General features: G+C 46.1%; 1 protein-coding gene across 1 annotated transcript in view; it reads right to left on the bottom strand.

Annotated features, from left to right (window-relative positions):
• Positions 1 to 732: 732 nt before the first annotated feature.
• Positions 733 to 21,933, bottom strand: part of PTEN (phosphatase and tensin homolog) — a 50,890-nt gene continuing 29,689 nt past the window's right edge. Inside the window, exons 5-9 of the mRNA XM_042021965.1 lie at positions 21,233 to 21,471; positions 15,591 to 15,732; positions 12,860 to 13,026; positions 5,647 to 5,871; positions 733 to 4,335 (exon numbers count right to left, since the gene is read on the bottom strand). Coding sequence (XP_041877899.1) covers positions 4,150 to 4,335; positions 5,647 to 5,871; positions 12,860 to 13,026; positions 15,591 to 15,732; positions 21,233 to 21,471 — 959 coding nt within the window. The 3' untranslated portion in view covers positions 733 to 4,149. The remainder of the gene's footprint in view (positions 4,336 to 5,646; positions 5,872 to 12,859; positions 13,027 to 15,590; positions 15,733 to 21,232; positions 21,472 to 21,933) is intronic.

Here is a 21,933-nt window from a genome sequence, read left to right as displayed (position 1 = left end):
GGAAACCCCAGGTGTGGGGATGGAGCACGGGGACTGTCCGCTGTGCTGGCACCCAGCACCTCCCTGGGAAGCTCTGTCACACATTGGTCACCAGAGCGGAAAAAATGAGCAGTTTTGCCCAGAAACCACCTTTAGCTGCTGAGGGCTGGGCCATGGGACTTCCAGTCAACAGGACAAGAGTGTGCAAGTCAAATACAATCCTCTGCCCACGGCGCTTCTCAGCTGTCTCCAGAGCAGAATCCAAGCCCCAATGTCCAGCCTGGCCTTGGGCACTGCCAGGGATCCAGGGGCAGCCCCAGCTGCTCTGGGCACCCTGTGCCAGGGCCTGCCCACCCTGCCAGGGAACAATTCCTGCCCAATCTCCCATCCAGCCCTGTCCTCTGGCACTGGGAAGCCATTCCCTGGGTCCTGGCCCTCCAGCCCTTGTCAAGAGTCTCTCTCCATGTTTCCTGTAGCTCCTCAGGCGCTGGGGACAGGCACCTTCCTGTGTGGTTTAATGGCCCAGGAGGTGCCCCTGCCCCTCGGCAGGTTTGATACCCCTGCAATTCCACTGCCACCCTGGCTCGAACCTCTGAACACACCAGGCTTTGGAGCTGCAGCTCCCTCAAAATCCCGGGAGGCACAAGGAGCACCCTTGGCTCCAAGCACCACACTCCAAGTTCCACAGCTTCACAAGCACAACACTTCAGCTGTTTGCTGGGCTCAGAACACTGCAATAAAACACCCACACGGTGACAAGAATGAGACTTTAATCAGTTTTAAGTGGAGTTTTAACACTAAGAGATAAAGGGTTGTTAAACACAATAACAAACGGACATCTGATTTGTATGAGGCATTATCCTGTACATGTCATACTTGGTTTTTGTGTATTCTCAGTTACACACAGAGCCACTGTTGCACAGCACAATAGTATTTGAAGAGGCTGAATCAGAGTAAGGCTGCTTAACAGACTGATTTTTTTTTTTTCTTTTAGTATCTATATATATATATGCTATATGAAAACAGACTGGAAATTTGAACTGGCAGAGAAAGGCAGCTCTGCCAAACGCTGTAGTTAGAGCCCCTTTTAGTGCACAGTCCCACCCCATCCATCTGCATGCACGACACTTTCCAACAGTATTGAGAAGGTAAACGAGGCACTTCGTGGCAACCACAGGCATCGTTAACATATTGCACACATTTGCTAGGACTAAACATGGAACTTGCACACCAGCATCCTCTTTTTGGGTTATTTTAAGGGCTTGTTTTTGGAATTTGGAAAGCTGATTTTGATGCTGCATGTAAACTCCAGCTTACAATGTGTGCCCCGGGGAGGAATCTGGAGGCCGATTGGCACAGCTGCCCTGGAAGAGCTGTGGCAAGGATTTTCACTGGGGCTGCCCGAGCCCAGGGGATGCTTCAGGGCCTAAGAGTGAAGCTCTTCCCAAAGTGATGCCTTCAAGTAGTTTCAGACGTGTAAGCTCTTGCACATCCCAACAGGCTGAAGCGTACAGTCCGGAAACTCAAGGAAAGATTACCTACAGAATGCAGCTCAAGCTAATTATGAATACTGTCATAAATAAAGTTTTAATAAGGACTCAAAAACCTTTCAGTCATAGCAATTCTTGTCAACTTCTATGGGGGTGGTAACTGAAATAAAGTATAGGAGAGTATGTATAATATATATTTATATATATAATATATATATAATGCCATTTTTCCATTTCCAATGACTACACCATAAAATGTAAGCAAGGCTTCTCAAAGACGTCGAAACATTAAAAAAAAAAAAAAAAAAAAAAAAATCGAAACCCTCATTCCAACCTTCACATTCCAAAGGAAAATTAACAGTGCAAAAGCCCATCCTTGCGTCCTGATTCCCGATCCGGCATCACCGACTGGAACTGCACCATCCAATCCTGATTATCCAAAGTGGGACACGCAGCAGTGCCAAGATCCCAATACTATCCAAGCAGGAACAGTTTGGTTTATTAAGCCAACACAACTTTCAACTGTTACAAACCAGACAGGGTGAAACATGATTGGAAGAGTTAAAATTCCTGTTCCCAAGGGAAAACCACCTCCTGCTCATCACAATGAGCACTGAACCTTGATCCACTGAAGTCTAATTAAACCTGTAAGTCAGAACGTATTACCAGCTTTGTTAGAAGTTAGAATCATGATTCTGAGGAGCAGAATTGACCAACAGAAACCAGATAAGAAAATTTTTAAAAAAAAGCCCTTTACACCTTGGTTTACCAATTGTAATTAGTGGAAGTCCTGCCTTGTCTCATTCAAATTCCAACCATTAATGCTGCTGCACAGGGCTCTGACAGATCCCATTCATAATTCTGGCTGAGAACACAGCTCATGAACTTCCATGTCAGCACCGAGAAGTTAATTAAGCAGGGGGATGTGTGTACTGCATCCTAAAAAGAGCATCAATTTGGGGTCAGCTGTTCATGGCCCACTTTGAGGGGCCCATTTTGGCAGTGACTTCACATCTGGATGCACCAGCAGCTGGACTCCTGAGTCACCTCAGGCTGGGCACAACAATTGTCCAGCAGAAGCCAACCTCAAGCCCTACCCAGCCTTGGCTATTTGTGTGAACAAATAACCCAACGCTGCCCCTTGGTTCAGAAAACCAATTTGTTGGGTGGTTTGTGGGGTTGCTGTTTATAGCAATGTATTTGGGACAAGTTCTGCTTTTTAATCTTCATTTACACAGCGCTGAGAATTTACTGCAACACTGGTTTCCTCTCTCTGGTGTGTAATGTCCGTTTTTTAAACGTTGCAGGTAATGATATTCAAGTAAAATTCCCTAACAGTTAATGACATTAAAAAAAAAAAAAAAAAAGTGTGCAAAACTGCAAAACTCATTGTAATAGAATGTGTAAGGTCAAAGGGGTGGAACGGCTGACAGAGGTTTGATTGAATAAATGCATCAGAAATCTTCAAAACAAACACTAACCTGGAGAATCTCCAATGACATTTCCTGTGCACCATTACAAAATCTTTTTATATTCATGAGAGAGAGAAGAAAAAAAAAAAAAAAAAAAAAAAAGCTTGCAAGGCAGCACATGAAGTATTCACAGCAGGAATATGATTGAAAAACTACTGATATAAATGTAAGATGTTGACTGATGTTTTTGCACTAAGACCATCTGACTTTTAGCACTGGCCTTGATTACACAGGAGATGGAGCAGCCATTACAATTCAGAAAAAACCCCAATAAATCATTGTCAAATTTTGGAACCATTTGTTTCAAGCTCTTACTTTAGTTGATAGCCTCCACATTTGTATGGTTAAGTCATTGTTGCTGTGTTTCCTTTTGTTTTTTGTTTTCTCGTGACCCCAATTCCTTGTCTCCCTTCATTTCGCGGGTCTCGCGGGTGTTGTGAAGGTTCATTCCTGTACCCCTAGACAGAATCACTCCCTCTAGCTGCCTTTTCTAGCACCATTACACTTAAAAAAAATGAAAAATGCACAAACAACAAGCAGTGACAGCGGCGACTCCTCACCCATTGTCCCGGATGAATTAGGGCAGCATGCTGAGGAAAGGTGCATGGAACAGCCGGATATGGTACACAGGCCACGCTCCTTTCCGAGCATCACCTTCCAGCCCCATCCAAAAAACATGCATTAGAATGTAGGAAAAAACCTTCTAGAGACATCTCTTAGCCAACTGCAGACTTTTCTGTTGCCACACGAGTGCAAAAAAAGGGGCAGGATGTGAACCTGGAAATTTTTTTTTTTTTTTTCGGTTTTTGAAACTTCGTTTGGTGACAGAACACAAAAGGAAAAATTCCTACGCATACACATTAGGTCTGTCTCCACTTTTATAAAACTGGAATAAAATGGGAAAGTGCCATGTTTATAGTTCCTAATTGAAGTTTTAATGTCCTTTGACACAAAAAGGTATATACATATAAGAGCTACGTAACCTTTCTTTTTCCCCCCCGACTGGACAAGTGTCAAGCCCTGTAGATTTATAGGGCAAAACAAGATTGGTCAGGAAAGAATTGTTCCTATAATTGGTAATCTGACACTATGTCCTTTTGCCATTTAGAAAGGTCCTTGTTTTTTTTCAGTTTATTCAAGTTTGTTTCTCTTCATGGTTGGTTCTTTTTGTATGGTTTTTTTTTTTTTATCTCTGATAAAAAAAATATTCAGACTTTTGTAATCTGCGTATGCTGATCTTCATCAAAAGGTTCATTCTCTGGATCAGAGTCAGTGGTGTCAGAGTATCTATAATGATCAGGTTCATTGTCACTAACATCTGGTGTTACAGAAGTTGAACTGCTAGCCTCTGGGTTTGATGGCTCTTCTACTGTTTTTGTGAAAAATAGCTTCACCTGGGGAAGGAAAGAACAACATTTAAAAAGGGAACCTGGACTTCAACTGAGCACAGGCAACAAAGCAATTTTTAACAGCACAGCTCCTTCACTACCCTGAGTCCAGTGCTCCTCTCTCCAGAGAGAGGTTTGCCAGCCTCTCAATACCACCCCTGGCAAAGCAGCAGGATTTTCCAGCCCAGCTGCAGGAGCTGTGTCTGGCTGAGTGCTCAGGTGCTCCTGAGCTGCAGCAGCAGGACATCCCAGCACACCAGGCCATGCCACCACCCTCCTGCCTTCCACACCTCCCAGAGCAGCAGGAGGTTACATCCAGGGCACACAGGATAGAACAAAACACCCTCTAATGGGTGACTCATGTGTGGGAAGTCTGATCCAAGCAATGTTCCAAGCAGCTGCGACCATTACCTTCAAATGAGCACTGGCTCACCTTTTATGAGCAAGTTAGAAAATGCTGAAATTCTTACAAATGCCTTTTTCACGTTTAAAACACTGCTGGCAATGGCTCATATTGCTCAAAGCTGAGCTGCCAGGGTAAGGTCTTCCCAGAATCACAGACAGCTGGGGTTGAAGGCACCTCTGGAGATGATCCAGTCCAACCCTTGCCAAGGCAGGGTCACCTGACACAGGAGCACTTCCAGGTGGGCTTGGGATGTCTCCAGAGAGGGAGACTCCAGGCCCCCCTGGGAAGCTGTGCCAGGGCTCTGCCACCCTCATGGAAAGAAGTTCTTCCTCACGCTGAGGTGGAACTCGTTGTGTTTTAGTTTATGGCCTTTGCTTCTCATCCTATCACTGAGCAGAGCCTGGCACCCTCCTCTGACACCCCCTGGAGAGATTTGTGCGGGTTGATGGGATCCCCTCTCAGCCTTCCCTTCTCCAGCCTGACCAGGCCCAGCTCCCACAGCTTCTCCTCATCAGGGAGATGCTCCAGACCCCAAATCACTCTTGTGGCCCCCTCTGCTTCCCATGAAACAAGCACTGCTGCAAATCAGCTCAGGAGTTCAGGGTCTCCAGCCCAGAGCTCCGGCAATGCAGCTGCAACAGGGAAGATGCCACCTGGTCACCAGCTCTCCTACACCTCTGATGGCTTTGATAAACACCTGGAACAACCTGAAGACTTCAACCCCAGCCTCTCAATGTCCATTAGCTGCCCAAAAAGCAGATAAAAGCACAAAGCTCAAAGCTTTGCTAAGTGATGGCAATACCAACACATGGACTCGGCTTCTACACAGCAGTTTCACATGGTCCCTCCCAAAGGCAAGACAAACAAATCATGCAGCTTTTCAGCTTTGTTCACACATAAAATATACTGACCTTGAAGTTTGGAGAGAAGTATCTGTTGGCTTTGTCTTTATTTGCTTTGTCTAGATCGTTTTTTGTTAATGTAAGGATTAAATATTCCTTATCATTATCTGAGCGCTCTGTACTGAAAATACCATCAAGTTCCTGATCTGCAACTAGACTTCCATTTTCTACTTTGTCTGAATTTTCATCCAGTCCTATGAAGAATGTATTTACCCAAAAGTGAAACATTTTGTCCTGGGGGAGGAAGAACACAGAAAACAAGCTTGCTTTAGTATTCACTAATGGCACGTTAATTAGACTGCTATCAGCATCTGGTCAAACCAAATCTCTAATATCAGGCAAAACCTGGTTGGACAACAGTACATCATTTGTTACATTGCATGCAAAGACATTTTCACCACATCTCCTGGACAACACACAAAAATCTGCGTTCATCGACCTCAATTTTAACCAATTAAGCTTTTAGAAGACACTTATCATGAGCTGGGCTTAAAACTATCATACCTGCAATAAAAGCAGATGATAATAAATAAACTAAAACTCGCAAGGCATAAACAGATTTTTTTTTTGCTCACACCTTGCCAAGCAATCCCTAAACCCAGCAGAGACAACATGTGTGAACCAGCTGAGTAATATTGAATCTCCCCTGTAACAGAAAGCTTTTCTTACTTTTATACAGAGACAGCAACAATTGAGCAAAACCACAAATCCACTACTCTAGTAATGGATTCACTGCTGCTGTGCTGAGATGCTCTCGCCCAGCCAGCCCTGTGCTGAGCCCCACCAAGGGAAGGCAGCCCCAGTGCCTGCTGCCCTGCCACTCAGCAGGAAGTCTTCAGGGAGCAGCCGAGGCAGAGACAGCTGAAGGACACTCAGCTGAAGCAGAACTTGACAGACGAGCATCAGCAGTTTGATTCTCCGCTCTGCCACAGCTCCAGCTGTACCACGAGGCAGGACACCCCTGTACCAGAGATCCTGAAGGCTCTGGAGAGAGGCAGCCTTCTGCCAGCCAAGAGCTAATGTTTCCAAGGTCAGCTCTCCTTGGCAGGCTGGCCCTGACTCGCACACCAGGCACCTCTCCATCTGACCCTGAGCTACAGATGACATCTCCTGTTTGCCTCTGATTTAGCTTTTCAGGCCAAAGATCCAAGATGCAAATGGCCACTTCTTCCCACAATGGTCAGTATTCCTGGACTCCTGCTGAAGCTGCAGGGAAGTGACCCATTCCAGAGGCTAACATTCCTCGGTATTACACAGGACCAGAACACAAACTCACTCCTTCTGAGCTAACTTACATATTTTGGTTTACCAGGGAGATCTAATTCCAATTTCTTACTGGAAAATCCACGTCCTACCCTATCTTCCTATTCATCCCTGCTGGTAAGGAAGCGGGGGGGAAGTCAGAGGTGGAACAGAAGTGGTTCCAGTGTGTGTGACACGAGCAGGCCCTCCTGCTGAAGGCAGTCTGGCAGCAGCAAAATACCACAGCATTTTCCTGAGCCGGGAAGAAGGGGGCAGGGAAGAGCTGGACTATTGCTTAACTCCCACTCATCCTCCTCACTAATTTATTCAAACAAGAGACTGGGAACCCCCAAGTGTCCCTCTCCACCAAAGGTCAGACTGATTTTCAGTATTTTAGGCAAAGCCTACAAAACCACTTCCGGATTGTCTGCATTTCTGCAAGCACCTGAGAGTCCCGCGACCTGCAAGGAAGGGCAACAACCAAAGGAAGTTAAAAATCCAGGCAGGAACACTTCTGGTAGTGGAGTTCTCCACTTCACCACGTGCCTCTCTCTCCAGCACTTTGGGAATCAAGTTCATCTAGCAAATGCACATGCTGTAATTAGAGTTGTCTGGGGAGTCTAACAGATGCTTCCCACTGCCACTGACTCCCTTCAAGCCATCCCATCTCTGAAGAAGCCTTGTTGGAGCCCATCCACGGCAGGCAGCAGTTGGCAGGTTCTTGCCAGGCCCTGCTTACACACTTCACACCCTCCTCTCTCCCCAGGAACAGCCTTAGAAAAATGCCCTGCCTGGGTCTGGAAGTGGAGGATGAATACCCTGGGTTCACTCTGCTGATGTCTCTCTCCCAAAGGAAGAGGCAGCAGACAAAATCCCTGTGAAGACATCCTCAGGTTACCCCCATCGAGGCTCCTCACCCACAGTGAGTCCCTCAGAAGAGAATCCAAGGAGATGAGATGTTTATTCCTCTTCATACTGAAGGACCTGCTCAGGTCAAAACAGAGACAAGCATCAGCTTTCCTGCCGAAAACTGCTCTGGTGCTGGACCAGTGTCAGCTCCAGGGAAGGGAGGACACGCTGCAGGGGATGGATGGAGGGATGGGTGGAGGGATGGAGGGATGGCTCCTGTCACCAGTGGGGAAAGCAGAGCCAAAGAGAAAGAGGCCACTGGATGGGAATCATTGCCAGCAGAAGCAGAAGGCACAGTTTTGTTGTGCCTCACCTTCAGCTCCATGAGGTGGAGAACCAGGAAGGACTTCGTTGGCACTTTAGGGCCTGGGGGGGACTCAGCTTCAGGGATAGGGGCTGACAGACAATGAGCCTCTCACTAGACAGCTTTTAATCTGTGTTCCTTGGGATAAATTTGCAGAGGTCTTGAGGGACTCAAACTAAACAATACAACTCAGCTGAGCTGGTCATTTCTCCTTTTATCTCCCTCCAGCGTCTTAAAGCAAGTTATTTTCCTTTCCTTCCCACTACACAACTTAATTAGCCTAATAAACTGAGTTCATGGGTCTTGGAACATGGCACGGCCACTCAAATTGAGGGAAGACTTGGAATTAGCTCTTAAGGCTGATAACTGTGTCACTGTTTTCACTGAAGAGCAAATCCATTATTCAAAGTGAGGATTCAGCTAAAGCATCAGGATCCAAGATATTTCATGGGAGACAAGGAAGAAAGATGATGTAATATGGGCCAAAGACAGGAATTTCAAAAATCAAGGCACGAACTGAACTCAGGCTTTATATAGCAAATCAAAATACCAGACCCAAGTGCTCACATAACACAAGTTAATGAATAGACTTCTGAAAAAAAAAAAAAGTATTAAGAGACTGTTTTTCAATGTGTTTAGCTTCACTTCCAGTTACATCACAGACATCTGCCTTAAAAAAAAAATAAACCACAGATGTACTTCTTCCCATAACCAAATCTGTGCCATAAATCTCCAGTGCAGTATCAGATGAGGCAGAGGCTGATTTAATCCCACAATTCTGACAAACAGTGCTTGTCCCTACCTCGTGCAGTTTCTCAGACTGACAGAAAAACATCCTCCACTCTAGAGCTGGTCTCTAACTGCAGACTGAGATCCAAATCCAAGATTTAAGCCATCAATCAGGAGCTCCCGTGCCCTCCTGGGAGCTTAACTTCTGCAGAGTGATCTACAGGCACCCCCAGGCACGCTGCAGCACCTGCTGAGGGCTTTGGAGATGCTCTCCAAGAATGGAGATCATGGCTCAGCCTGTTCCCTAGGCCCGCTTGATGGAACTTCCTGTACAATTTTCAGATCAACACTGAATCTTCTGACATTTTCAGAGTTCATTCCTCAGCGTTTGCTGAACAGCAACTGCCCAAAGCCTTGTTGAACTCTGCAGCAGAACTGATCTCGAGACTCGAGAGATGAAACGTAACCGCTCAAACAATGCTGTCAGCCCTCCTACGCTGGAGTCTGGGGATAAACCACCAGTGACTCTCACAAATTATACCCACATCAACATTTCCCTCTCATCTGTACTGGGAGGACTCCCAAAAAAAGGTCTCCTTCACCCCCAGGCTCTGGAGGCAGGAGGATAAGGAGATTTCTGTATTATTTTTAAACAGATTCTCATTGAACCGAGTGATCTAAGGATACTCTGAAATACTTTCAGATTATCACGTCAACATCAGTAACTGGAAGAAAAAGGCTTTGCAGAGATCCATGGAAGCAAAACTAGAGTGACTACAGCAGCAGTCTGAGATGGAAGAACAGTCAAGCTACAAAAAAAAAAAGCCATGCTCAAAAAAAAATTCCCCCCAATTACTAACTTCTACCCATCAGAAATTCATACACAGTCACTGCACTTGAGCCTCAAGCCATTTTGTTCTCATGTGGGCATGCATTTTGTTCTTGAAAGGAAGCAGCTACAGCTCACTAAAGAAAGAGTCTGAGAATAAAGTAAACAACTTGATTAGACAAGAAAAGACCAAGAGCTGTGGACTTCCTAACTGATGCCAGGTGGCAGAAACTATGGAAAGACTGAAACTTTTCCAAGGCAGTCAGCCCTGTACCAATATCCCAGTGGCACCAGTGGTCCTGTGGCTGAGGTCAGCTCCCAAAAGCCACTGAATTTGCTTAAATTAACTTTTGCCATTAAAAGAAAGGACATGTGGCTGCTTTAAACCTCACACTGACTCTGCAACATTAGGTGTTTAAAGTCATTTGGTCATTCGGGTTTGGTCTGGTTTATGCATTAATTTTATCCAAAATGAGCCTGAGCAAAATAGAGGAGGGCCCTCCCTACAGAGAGCTCTGCAGATAATGCTGCTCTTCAAAGGATTCGGAAATTTGGAAGCAAGTACAGGTGAGGGAATCTGGGGCACTTCAGCTGAGAGCAGCGTCACCAAACACCAAACCAGAGCCAGGGCCAACAAGCTTTCTTCATCTCAGAGATGAGACACAACCATTCTCCAGCCTGAGGCTCAGAATGCACCAGGAATTACACTTTTAATTGATCTTATTAAGTTTTGTTATGATGTTAAAGGTAAAATGCCATTGGTCAACATGCGATGTCTTTAAGACTTGTTTAGCTCCCTATGACCTGCTAACAGAAAACCTTGGAAGAACCAGTGACAGGCAACAGACTTGTAATTCCACTTTTCATAAAGCTGGTGAATAAACCAGAATCTCTGAAAGGTAAGATGCTGTTACTCCTAATTATGCTGCTTCCTCATGAATTAGGAGATCACTGCATAAAGGGATCTTAAAAATGCAAGTGTCCCCAGTGGAAGGCCCTCACTTTTGGGGTTTTGAGTGAAAGCTGTGTAGTCAGTTGATGTAAAAAAGAACAGGCACAGACGTGAAACACCTGGACAGAGAAATGTGTTCAGTTTGAGCTAAGGTAGGCTTTTCTGTCACCAGTATTCCCCTCTGCCCTGTTCTCACCTTATTCACTTTATGCAACAACCTGTCTGAGGACCATGTGGAAGGATCAGCTCCTCTGTTTGCAGCAGAGCTAAGAGAGGTGATCTTACCACAACTGTGAAACATCTCACACCTATTTTCCTCTCTCCTCCATTCATATGGAAAGCTGAGGCAATAAGACACTTGATTCAACAGATATTTCAGAGAGATTATCAAGGTGGTTTTTTTACTGGGTGATGAAGGGGCAGTTTCCATCTCAGAAAAGTTTGCAGGTGTGAAAAGAACCACCTTCACCATTTCTTTGGCTCTACCAGTCCAGAAACACTGAGAAACTAAGCACCTCTGCACTATCTGTAATCCACATAACCCGAACAGTTTGGGTATTTGGTAAGAATAGACAAAAAGGGAGGGGGGAAAAAAAAAAAGGTATCACCCAGCTACTCAGAAATGACAAAGATTCTTAAGAAATGAAACCACAATCTGACACTCTGAACTGAAACTCCAGCACAGTAACCCTCCTGCTGTGGTTCTGCACTTCTACACACTCCCAAAGACCCAATTCATACTGCAGAAACTCTGTGTGCTCATGAGGGGCTCTCACTTAATGCTGTCTCTGCATCTCAGTGCTCTCTCCACAGGTAAAACAAATACAGGAGCTTGTTCCTGGGGCTACAGAGCCAAGATCCAGCAGCTGACCTGCACACTGGTATTCCAGGGATGGGCAGAGCAGCACAGCACTTCCCCTCAGCTCTGTCTGCAATCCATGTGGTAGTGGAGATGGCAAAGAAACAACAAACACACAGCCCAGACAGGGGAGAGAGCAGATAGAGCAGGACCTTGTCTGAGGTGTCGGGGTTTGCATCATCTCCTCCCCGCATCCCTCATGTTCAGCCCACACTACTCATCTGGGTGCTCCTCTAAAAGACTCTTCTCAAAACTGACTGCTGTGTGTTGCTGCTTTAAATGTCAATAATCTTGGCTTTAAAGTAGAATTTCTGGTCCTAAAATGCTTTGTTTCACAGTGTCTGTACTGCACATAACTGCACTGACCAACTGAAACATCTCATTCAACAGGCAGAGAAGGAAAACAGTGCCACTAACGAACTGTCCAGAAACTTTTGCAGACACCAGCACACAAACTGAACTGGTTCACACCTGAGCAAGCCCACACAACTGTGTGCATGCGTGTTCACACACAGCTGGCAGTATGACCTGTGTGCACAGCTCTAAGGGATGTTACCTCAGCACTTCTTTGTCTCCTGATCCACTCTAGCATTTCTTATTTTTATTAATTCACTCACAGAATGCTCTCAAGTTTTCTAACCTCCATTCAACAGGGAGTAACTACTGATGAGGAGTTTGAAGTGGCAAACACCAAGGTAGCCTTTAATCAGTCTCATCCTCACCTCTCACTCTGGTAGATCCAAAGAGGCTCCACAAGCACCAGAACTAAAGAAACTCAGGGATTCAGCTTTGAGAACAGGCTGACTTTGGTTTCAAAGTAAGTCCTACATTAATTTTTCTCCCACAGCTGAGACCCCGACAAAATCCTCAGCTCTGAGTGAATTCTCTAAACCTCTCCTGTCAAGGCACTGCAGCTGGGAACAGAGAGGTGGTGGAAGAGATTGCAGAGATACTTTTACAAAGTGCGTGGGAACTCAATTATCTCAGAAATTCAGCTAAATTTGACAGATGGGTACAAATCAGCCAACAGCACAGACAGGATCTTCTGTGCCTGCTCAAACCTCAGGAAAATTTAGTGAGGAAAACAGCTGGAGTTAACTTGCTCAGTATGCAAGTCTATTTTTAGAAGGTGAATGTTTCTTCCTCAATTAGATTACTCACTACTACCCAAACGACTGCAATACAGATCCAGGATCATTTTTATCCAACCTTTGTACTTAATCCCACCGACTCCCAAAACATCCAGCTTTCATTTTGTGGTCAGTTGGCTCCTTGAGAAAACCAGACATCAAAGAATTAAATGCCGTGATTACACATCCCTGAAGAATAACCAACATCCCAACCCTGCATCAGGGCCTGGCTCAACAACATTTTCCAGAAGAAAGCAAGGAAACCAACCTTTTTCAACATCTTGTTCTGTTTGTGGAAAAATTCCACTTTGATATCACCGCATACCGGCAAAGGTTGAGGGAATTCAAAGTACATGTACTTGTCTTCACGTCGTGAGGGTCCTGAAGGGGAGGTGAATATCTTTACCTTTAGCTGGTACACCACAAACTGAGGATCTGTGTGACAAAACAAGAGTGTCACTTTGTCAGAGAAGCCTCAAAAGTATCAAAAAAGCACAATATTGGTAGCAGAAACAAAATCATGAGCTATGATATTTTCAAAGTTAAATAAATTTCTATGAAGGGTTTAACACCACAGGAGACCAAACTTTGCCAGATGCTACTGGAAACAACATCAAAGATTTCTGTCCTTCATGGCAATACTTTCAGGCCACCAGTGAGCTCCTAAAACTTTATTTCTTTTTAATATAATGACTATAAAAAGTGACAACTACTTGACTGTCCCTTGCATTTTGCCTTTCCTCTCTATTACATAGACCTAAGTGAGGGGTTTTATTCTCTCTCACCTCTTCTTCCAGTTGTAGAGTGGCTGGTGAGGTCAGCATAAACTGACTTCTACTCTTTGCAAACAAGCAAAACCAAGGACAAAATGGGAACATTAATACACAAAACCAACCAGCACCAACAGAGCCTAAGCTGGTCCTGTAAATCACCATCACCAGAGAAGTGCCAGCCATGGCATAACTTCCCCAATTAAATCTGCAGGGCTAACACTGATATTATGAGGGGTTTTTGGTCCACTTTAAGCAGAGTTGCTTAGCAAATGGCCAGACACCCCCGCAGTGCTGTGGGAGTCCCTACTAAACACACCCACACTATCCTGCTGAAGGGCCCAGCTATGAAACTGCTACTTGCAGGCTCAGAGAATTCCCAGGATGGTTTGGGTGGGAAGGGACCTCAAAGCCCATCCAGTGCCACCCCTGCCATGGGCAGGGACACCTTCCACTGTCCCAGGCTGCTCCAAGCCCCAATGTCCAGCCTGGCCTTGGACACTGCCAGGGATCCAGGGGCAGCCCCAGCTGCTCTGGGCACCCTGTGCCAGGGCCTGCCCACCCTCCCAGGGAACAATTCCTTCCCAATATCCCACCTAAATTTCCCCTCTGGCAGTGGGAAGCCATTCCCTTGTCGTGCCACTCCAGTTCCTGCTGCAGGGTCCCCCTCCAGCTTCCCTGCAGCCCCTTCGGACGCTGGAAGGTGCTGTGAGCTCTCCACACATCTTTCTCTTTCTGCCCTTATCTCCTTTGAGTCCTCTGAGCTGTGAAACCCTGTCATCCCTTCATTCTGCCCCAGAGGTAGGACTCTGCTCTCTCAGTGGCTTTAAAGCAGCAGAATGATACCAAGGAAGGTGGGTTTAAAGCTGTTGTGTTGGTAAAATTACTCCCATTACAACTGACAACACAACTAAAGGAACAACACAGACCATGGCTTTCACATTCTGAAAAGCCACTGAGAACGCCACAAAACTTAAAATATTGCATTATGCTCTTTCTGAGCTTGATAGCTGATTTATCTTCCCAGGTGCCTAGCCAATCTGCTGTTCATCCCAACAGCCTCCTGTGCAAACACCACACCAGCAGCCTGCCATGGACACACAAGTCAGCGCTCACTCGAGCAGTTCAGACTCTCAAGGACAGCACAGTTTATCCAAAACTAATAAAAAAAATAAGCGGCAATTGCAGAAATATGTAACCTCCACACCTCTTCCCTAAGGCAGAGGGGTTTTGGCAGAGGCTCCCCCTCCCTCCTCCTGTACAGACAGCCTGACAAGCTGCTTGATTGTTTCTGGTGTGCGTTACACGTTCAGGTACTGTCTCACAACAATATTAACAGGGCAATTTTAATCAAAGCCACAGGAGGCACTGGAATTAATTACACATTGCTGTAATCCCCATAGCAAAACCATTAGATTTTTTCCACTGACAAAAAATGAGCACGCAACACAAGGCAGCCACTGCCCTGCAACACAGCCCACAGGACAGAGCAGAATTTGTTTTTGTGTTTCAAAGCATCACAAAATCTGCTGTTCCTCACTAACACAGCGTATCAGCAGATCAGATTAATCATTCACAGGTGTATTAATGCTTTAGAAACCTCCACATAAAGAAAAGTTTATTCCACAGTTAATTAGGTATTTACCCAGTTGAACTGATTCATTTATTTTTTTTTTTTTGAACATCATGGGAAGAATGATGTTGCTGCACTGGAAGCCAACATGCCATTAGGCAAATGTTTTTCAGCAGTTCATGTTTCCCAAGAGCTGCTGTGTTAAAAAAAAAAAAAAAAAGGGGCTTTTTACAAAAATAAGGAGAAAATATACAAATATATACAGAGAGAGTGGTGGAGTCCCCATCCCTGGAGGAGTCCAAGGAATGAGTGGATGTGGCACTCAGTGCTCTGGGCTGGGTGACAAGGTGGGGACTGGTCACAGGCTGGACTCAAACCTGGAGGCCTTTTCCAGCCTCAGTGATTCTACACACGGAATCACTTCTCTACAAACCATTAAAACACTTGCCAGTTTAAAACTGTAGTAAAACAATCATGAGTCCTTCACAGACTACACCTGGGAGGGTCCCAGCAGACAGAGCCCACTAACCCAGCGGAACCTGGACTGTGAGCGGTTTCCATGTGACCTTGTCCAAGATGTGCAGCTCTTGGTGCTATCACCACACCCAAAATGCCATGGGGTTCCCGAGCAGAGGTGAAGGGGTGCTGGTACTTACTGCAAGTTCCGCTGCTGAACATGGGAATTGTTTCAAACATCATCTTGTGGAACAGCAGTGCCACTGGTCTGTAATCCAGGTGGTTCTTTAACAGGTAGCTATAGTAGTACACGTAGCGTCTCTGACTGGGAATTGTCACTCCCTAAACGGAGGGAAAACAAGTGTCAAAAACCTTGGAAAAACCTTGGATCAGCATCGCTGGCAGAGCTCCTGCCCATCACCTGCAGCTGAAGGCACAGCAACCCCAAGGGACAGGTCATTCACTGCTGACCAGCCCCAGCACACAGCAAGCAGGGCACTGGTTTGCCAGTACTTCAGTACATCTCAGGGATGGAGCACCTCTCCCACCAGGAAAGGCTGAGGGAACGGGGATTGTCCCACCTGGAGAAGAGACGCTCTGGGGTGACCTCACTGTGGCCTTCCAGGGCCTGAAGGGGCTACAGGAAACATGGAGAGGGGAGCTGGAGTGACAAGGACAAGGGAGAATGGCTTCCCACTGCCAGAGGGAAGGGTTGGGTTGGATATTGGGAAATAATCCTTCCCTGGGAGGGTGGGCAGGCCCTGGCACAGGGTGCCCAGAGCAGCTGGGGCTGCCCCTGGATCCCTGGCAGTGCCCAAGGCCAGGCTGGACATTGGGGCTTGGAGCAGCCTGGGACAGTGGGAGGTGTCCCTGCCCAGGGCAGGGGGTTGGAACCACCCTCTAAAGTCCCTTCCAACGCAAACCCTTCTGTGATTCTGTGCTCTCCAAACATCCATCCCCAGCAATGAAGCAAAGAATGCAGATTTTTCTCATTTCTTAAAAACAAACGCCACAGACACCCTGAGGGTCATGTCAAAAATAGCTGCTGCTTTTTTTGGGATGGAGAGCATCAAATGTTAAGCAGGAGGTGCCCTAAACATACTCTAAATTTTAGGCACCACTACATTTAAGAATTCTAAAATCCACCACTACAGGAATTACATTTTGACAGTGCTTTAAGTCACAAGACTCTAATGTTTGCTCATATCACTGTATTCAATGCTGCCTTCTCTTACAAAACATCCTGGAATATTTTCCCAAAAATGTGCAAAGTTTCATTAAAATAGGCCCAACAGCCCAAAGTATTCGAAGAAAGACTTCTGTAGAGTTTACAACTCTGAGGTAAACATTTGCTTTCAGAGCATAAAACCTAAGAATGTTTATATTACTGATTTTAAATCAGCTTAAAGCTTCAAATAAAGGAACGGCTTTAAAGCTCTTTGAGCCGGTATTTTTAAGTAAAATTGATAAAGATGAAAAATGGTTTCATTTCCCAGAAAATGTATTACACGGTCTAGAACAACCTGTTACTGCAGGCTTGCAACAGCATCACTAAGGAATCTTTCTGATTAAAACTGAGTGTGGAATTGGAATAAACTGCAGATAAACAAGAAGTTTTCATGCACGAGTCTGTGAGCATTTCTTCACAAAACCTATACCTCATACTTCTGTAAACTTTTAGTTTCACCTGTTTCACCTCACAGCAGCCATGAACTGAGTGGCCGGAGTGCTTTTAATTTAGCAAATCTCTATTCTGCACACATGAAAACAGTCACTTCCTGCCATTATTAAAAAAAAATGTCGATAATTATGTCTCCTTATCACTTGAGCTGCTTCTAAATTACACAAAAGCCCTTTCCCTGCAGCACTTGCACAATGACCTTCCCCAGCAGCCTTGTACCCTGGCTGTGGTTTTGGCTCAGATGTCCCCACAGTGCTTATCACACCCACTCCTTAAGGGAGCTTTAAAGTTCGCTTTCCCGGGATCTGAGCTTCAGGACTGAGCAAATCCCAGCCTCAGAGCAAGCCAGCAGTGCTTGCCAGTGCTGCCAGAAGGAAGCAGGAGGAAAGCACAGAGGTGAGGAGAACACATCCTTCCCTGCCCACAGCTTCCTCATGCCATGATGGATGTGTCCTATGGAAAATCCCAGGACACCTGGCCAGGACAAGCAAGGGAACACTTTCACACCGATAGTCAATCCCACAGCAAATCCAGTTCTTCTCCAACAGGGCAGTTTTATCCCTCCAGCCAGAGATTTACTCCCTGGAGACACAGCCCTTATATCCTGAGACCCTGAAACCAGTCCCACTGAAGCAGAACTCAAGAGTTCTCCATTTCCAAAGGTCTGAATTCCAAGCAGAACATTTTCATAACAAACTAATGATATTCCAAGGGGTGCAATCAACCACCATTCACTTTTACTCCAGAAGAATAAAGACAGGGAAGTCGCTCAAGCTTGGATTTCCTGTCTGTCACCACCACCATTTTTAAAGAGATGTGAGATAAGCTCCTCTGGTCCCCGTGCCAGCGCTTCCAAGGCATCACAAACATTGTCAGGTGCTGCTCCTGGCTCTCCTCTCAACGTAGCACAGGCAGGACTATGAAGAACAAGTATTTTGGAAACAGCATTCCTCACGTTCCCTCCCTACTGTGAGAGTGAAGCTGCAGCCTCAGAGCAGGCCTAGGGCATCACTTTTAGCAGAGGTTGGCACCTGAGCACGTCCAACACACAGACACCACAAGTGACGAGCTCTGACATCAGACGTGGGATCTCTGCCCTGCTCAGAGGGTCATTCTGAGGCTTCCTCACGCAAAATAATTGGTTTTCACTTCCTGTTCTGTTATACAACACGACAGAAACACAGCATGGTCTGGGCTGGAAGGGAACTTGGAGCCCACCAGCCCATCCAGTGCCACCCTGCCATGGCAGGGACACCTCCCACTGTCCCAGGCTGCTCCAAGCCCCAATGTCCAGCCTGGCCTTGGGCAGTGCCAGGGATCCAGGGGCAGCCCCAGCTGCTCTGGGCACCCTGTGCCAGGGCCTGCCCACCCTCCCAGGGAACAATTCCTTCCCAAGATCCCATCCATCCCTGCTCTCTGGCACTGGGAAGCCATTCCCTGTGTCCTGTCCCTCCAGCCCTTGTAAAGAGTCTCTCTCCATGTTTCCTGTAGCTCCTTCAGGCACTGGAAGGCCCCAGTGAGGTCACCCCAGAGCTTCTCCTCTCCAGGCTGGACAATCCCAAATCTCTCAGCCTTTCCCCACTGGAGAACTCTCAGGTGCCATCCTTGAAAATAGAACAGTATGTTGCTCAAAGAATGCTCCTGAGTGGATGATCTCCAGCACTTGAACAGCTGATCCCCATCCACTGAGCCTCCTTCCAAGCCTAATCCTCACCAAAGAACCCTCCAAGGCAGAAGCAGGAATAAATAAAGACTTTCTCCAGCTGTAGGAAGGTAAGCTGCCAGTCTTTGTCACCACAGTAGTGTGTCAGTATCCATCATAAGGAAAAAAGCAGGATAAACTAATCACTTCAAACACTGGAAGCAGAAGCTTCTTTAGAGGACTTTTTTTGAGGTTACTTCTGGACAATTGCAGTTCTTTACCCCAGTTCAGAAAAGTCTGTCTCCTTTGGTGCAAAAGGAAAGTAAAAATCACTCCTGTTCTACAGTGGTGGAGACTGACAGACACCACCACGCAGCCAATACTTTCTAATCTTCATCACTCCCTTCTTCTGACAGAGTTCCCCCACTACAATGAGTTTCAGAAGTTAAAAGAGGCAGCTTGCAGAGGAAATAAAAAACCCCACGGGAGGGTTTGGTCAGAGACAGCCTGGGCTCTGCAGTGTCTTGCTGCCCAGCACAAGAACAGCCTGTGCAGCCACTCTGAGCCTCACCTACACCACCTCTGACTTGATGGTGCAAAGGCCTCCCTGGAGCTGCTTCTCCCGGCAGGCACCCGGGAAAAGCTGGCTCCAGAAGTACTCAGGGCTGTGCTCTTGACCAATTAGTCATACTTCCTCTTGCAATTCGACTCACACTTCCTGCCAGCACAGCCTGAGTCCTCGGAGCAGCACTTTGCCATGAGCATTAATGGCAGCAGTGATTGTAGCCGGGCTGTTCTCAGCAGCTATGTGCGAAGTGGGCACCTTGTCCTTGCTTTAAACCAAGGAAATCTGGTACCTCTTAGAGCCAGTTCTCCTTTATCTTACCTCTGCTGGGCCAAAGAGAAAGAAAAAAGGCGTTTGCTTGTCCCTTTGTGCAAACAGCTCTTTTGATGCCTCATTGACTCCGAATTGAGGAAGTCAGTTATACAAAGGTGTGGTGAAATATCAAATCAGAGAGCAGCACTTGACATATAACGCTGAAATATGGGCCACAAGGGAAGAAAAGGCTCCAGGAGCCTCCACTGGAATACCTGTTTATAAACACTACTGAAGGATTATGTGAACCACATGCTGCCCACTGGCCACATCAAGATAACCACACTCAAGTGGAGCTGTAAGGGGAAAAAAAGTCAACTCTTGCAGTAGAGACACTGAAACCAAAACAAGTTGCTGGTTACAGACAGTATTTACAGTGAAGTAAACAAGGCTCTCACTACTCCTGTTTACTGAGTTCTCCCTCCCCTCCAAGATGCCCAAGGTAGCCCTGAGGTACTGACAAACACCCAACTGACCTCACCTCCAACTTGGAGAAATACAACCTTCTTTTCACAAAAGGGAAACTGAGGCACGACACTTCACTGTGTATTTGTTCAGTTCTGTAGTTTTCATGCTGCTTTATCCAGCCCTGGAGATAATCCTTATCAGCAGGAGTCATCTACTCTGTTTATTCAGCACACTGCTCATTCCTGGTCTCTCTCATGCACTTTTACCAAAAGCCACAAAAGTTTTGATGGGAAACCTTGACCTTGTCTCCACTGCAGTATTACACCACAACCATCTCAGCAGGACACGGAATAACAGCTCCACCTTGTCAGGAGAGCTAACTTGGGAGTCACTTGCTCCTTCCAGTGAATTAACAGGCAAATTCTAAAATTCCTTATGTGACACTTCTGCTCTCAAGAGCCTTCAGACACGAAGCTCTTCTTATTAGAGAGCAACACACTGTGAAATTAATACTTTGTGCAAATACTCCAGGAACAGAGAGAGCTCTGTGCCTGAGGAGGCTGGAACTGGCTTGCAGGGATGACCCCTTGGGATGCTCAACCAACACACTCAGGGAAATAATGGCAGGTGAGCAGGGAAACTTGCTAAAATGACCTTAAAAGTCCCACTTTATCGCCTTTGGAGAAGATTTCAAATAAGGAGGTTAAATTCCCATCAATGAGGCCTAGCCCTGCCAGAAAGGTTCTTAACTACACTTTACTGATGAGGGGCATCCAACAATAAGGGTCTTCCAGTCGGGATAGTCCCCTATGCATCTCCAAACCCCACCACAGCAGTTAAGGGAACCTGAGGAGATGAACAACTCATCCATTCAGGCACAATAAGCTGGAACAATCCTTGCATTTGGGCTGAAAATGCTGAACGAGAAAGTTCACTGCCCCTCTGATGCACCACATGGCAGAACAGTGCTGAAAAAGCCATTTAAAATCAACTGTCCAGGTCTTCTTGAACAGGACATGTTAAAACCAGGCTGGTTTAGTGTTGTGACTAAAGGCTACTGCTGCTTAGGAAAGCTGTTCCATTTCCAGCTGCACTGATCCAATCCTATTGAAGCTAAATTGGACATTGCAACTGATGGGATGGATTTCTTAAAGGGTTTGAGCATCAAATGGACCTCAAGGAGGAAAAGCAGCAAGTTACAGGTAGGGGGACAGAAGAACAGGGAACAGCTCACCTTCTTGTCTCTGGTCCTTACTTCCCCATAGAAATCCAGGGCTTCTTGGGCCCTTAAAAACTTGCCTCGATGCAACAAATATGCACAAATCATTACACCAGTTCGTCCCTTTCCAGCTTTACAGTGGATTGCTGCCACATGATTGTCATCTTCACTTAGCCACTGGTCAAGATCTTCACAAAAAGGTTTGATGAGCTCCAGCTGTGGTGGGTTATGGTCTTCAAAAGGGTACTGTGCAACTGCAGGGAGAAGGAGGAGTTCATCAGAACCTCGGCAGGCAAAGCAAGCTCAGACAGGTCAACCTTTGTGACAAGCATGTAAAAATTAAGTTATTCAATAAACCCCCCATCTTACATATCTAGATGTATTTTTAATTCCAGTATTATTCATCATGTCATAAGCACTGCAGACATTTCTCCAGTAATCCATCAGCAGGCATCTTGCTCCATGAAGCAACTATTTCACACCTCTATTGAACCGAGTGGCACAGGCTCTGTAACATGAATTTTCTAGAATTTAGGAGCGTGCTGGCACACAGAATAACCTTGTGAAAAGCCATTACTCCAGCAATAATTAAACTACCTGCTGAGAGAGAACAAGGCCAGACCTCAGCCACTGAGCAGACAACAGGAGCTTTGCTGAAAAATTACTGAACACAGTTGGCTCTACAATGGGAACAAACTCTCTGAATTCGCTCAAAG

Source organism: Corvus kubaryi, unplaced genomic scaffold (genome assembly GCF_017639235.1).
Source record: "Corvus kubaryi isolate FWS band 111438036 unplaced genomic scaffold, C.kubaryi_AGA036_p1.0 126, whole genome shotgun sequence".
Lineage (NCBI taxonomy): Eukaryota > Metazoa > Chordata > Aves > Passeriformes > Corvidae > Corvus > Corvus kubaryi.
This window is presented reverse-complemented; position numbering and strand designations above follow the sequence as displayed.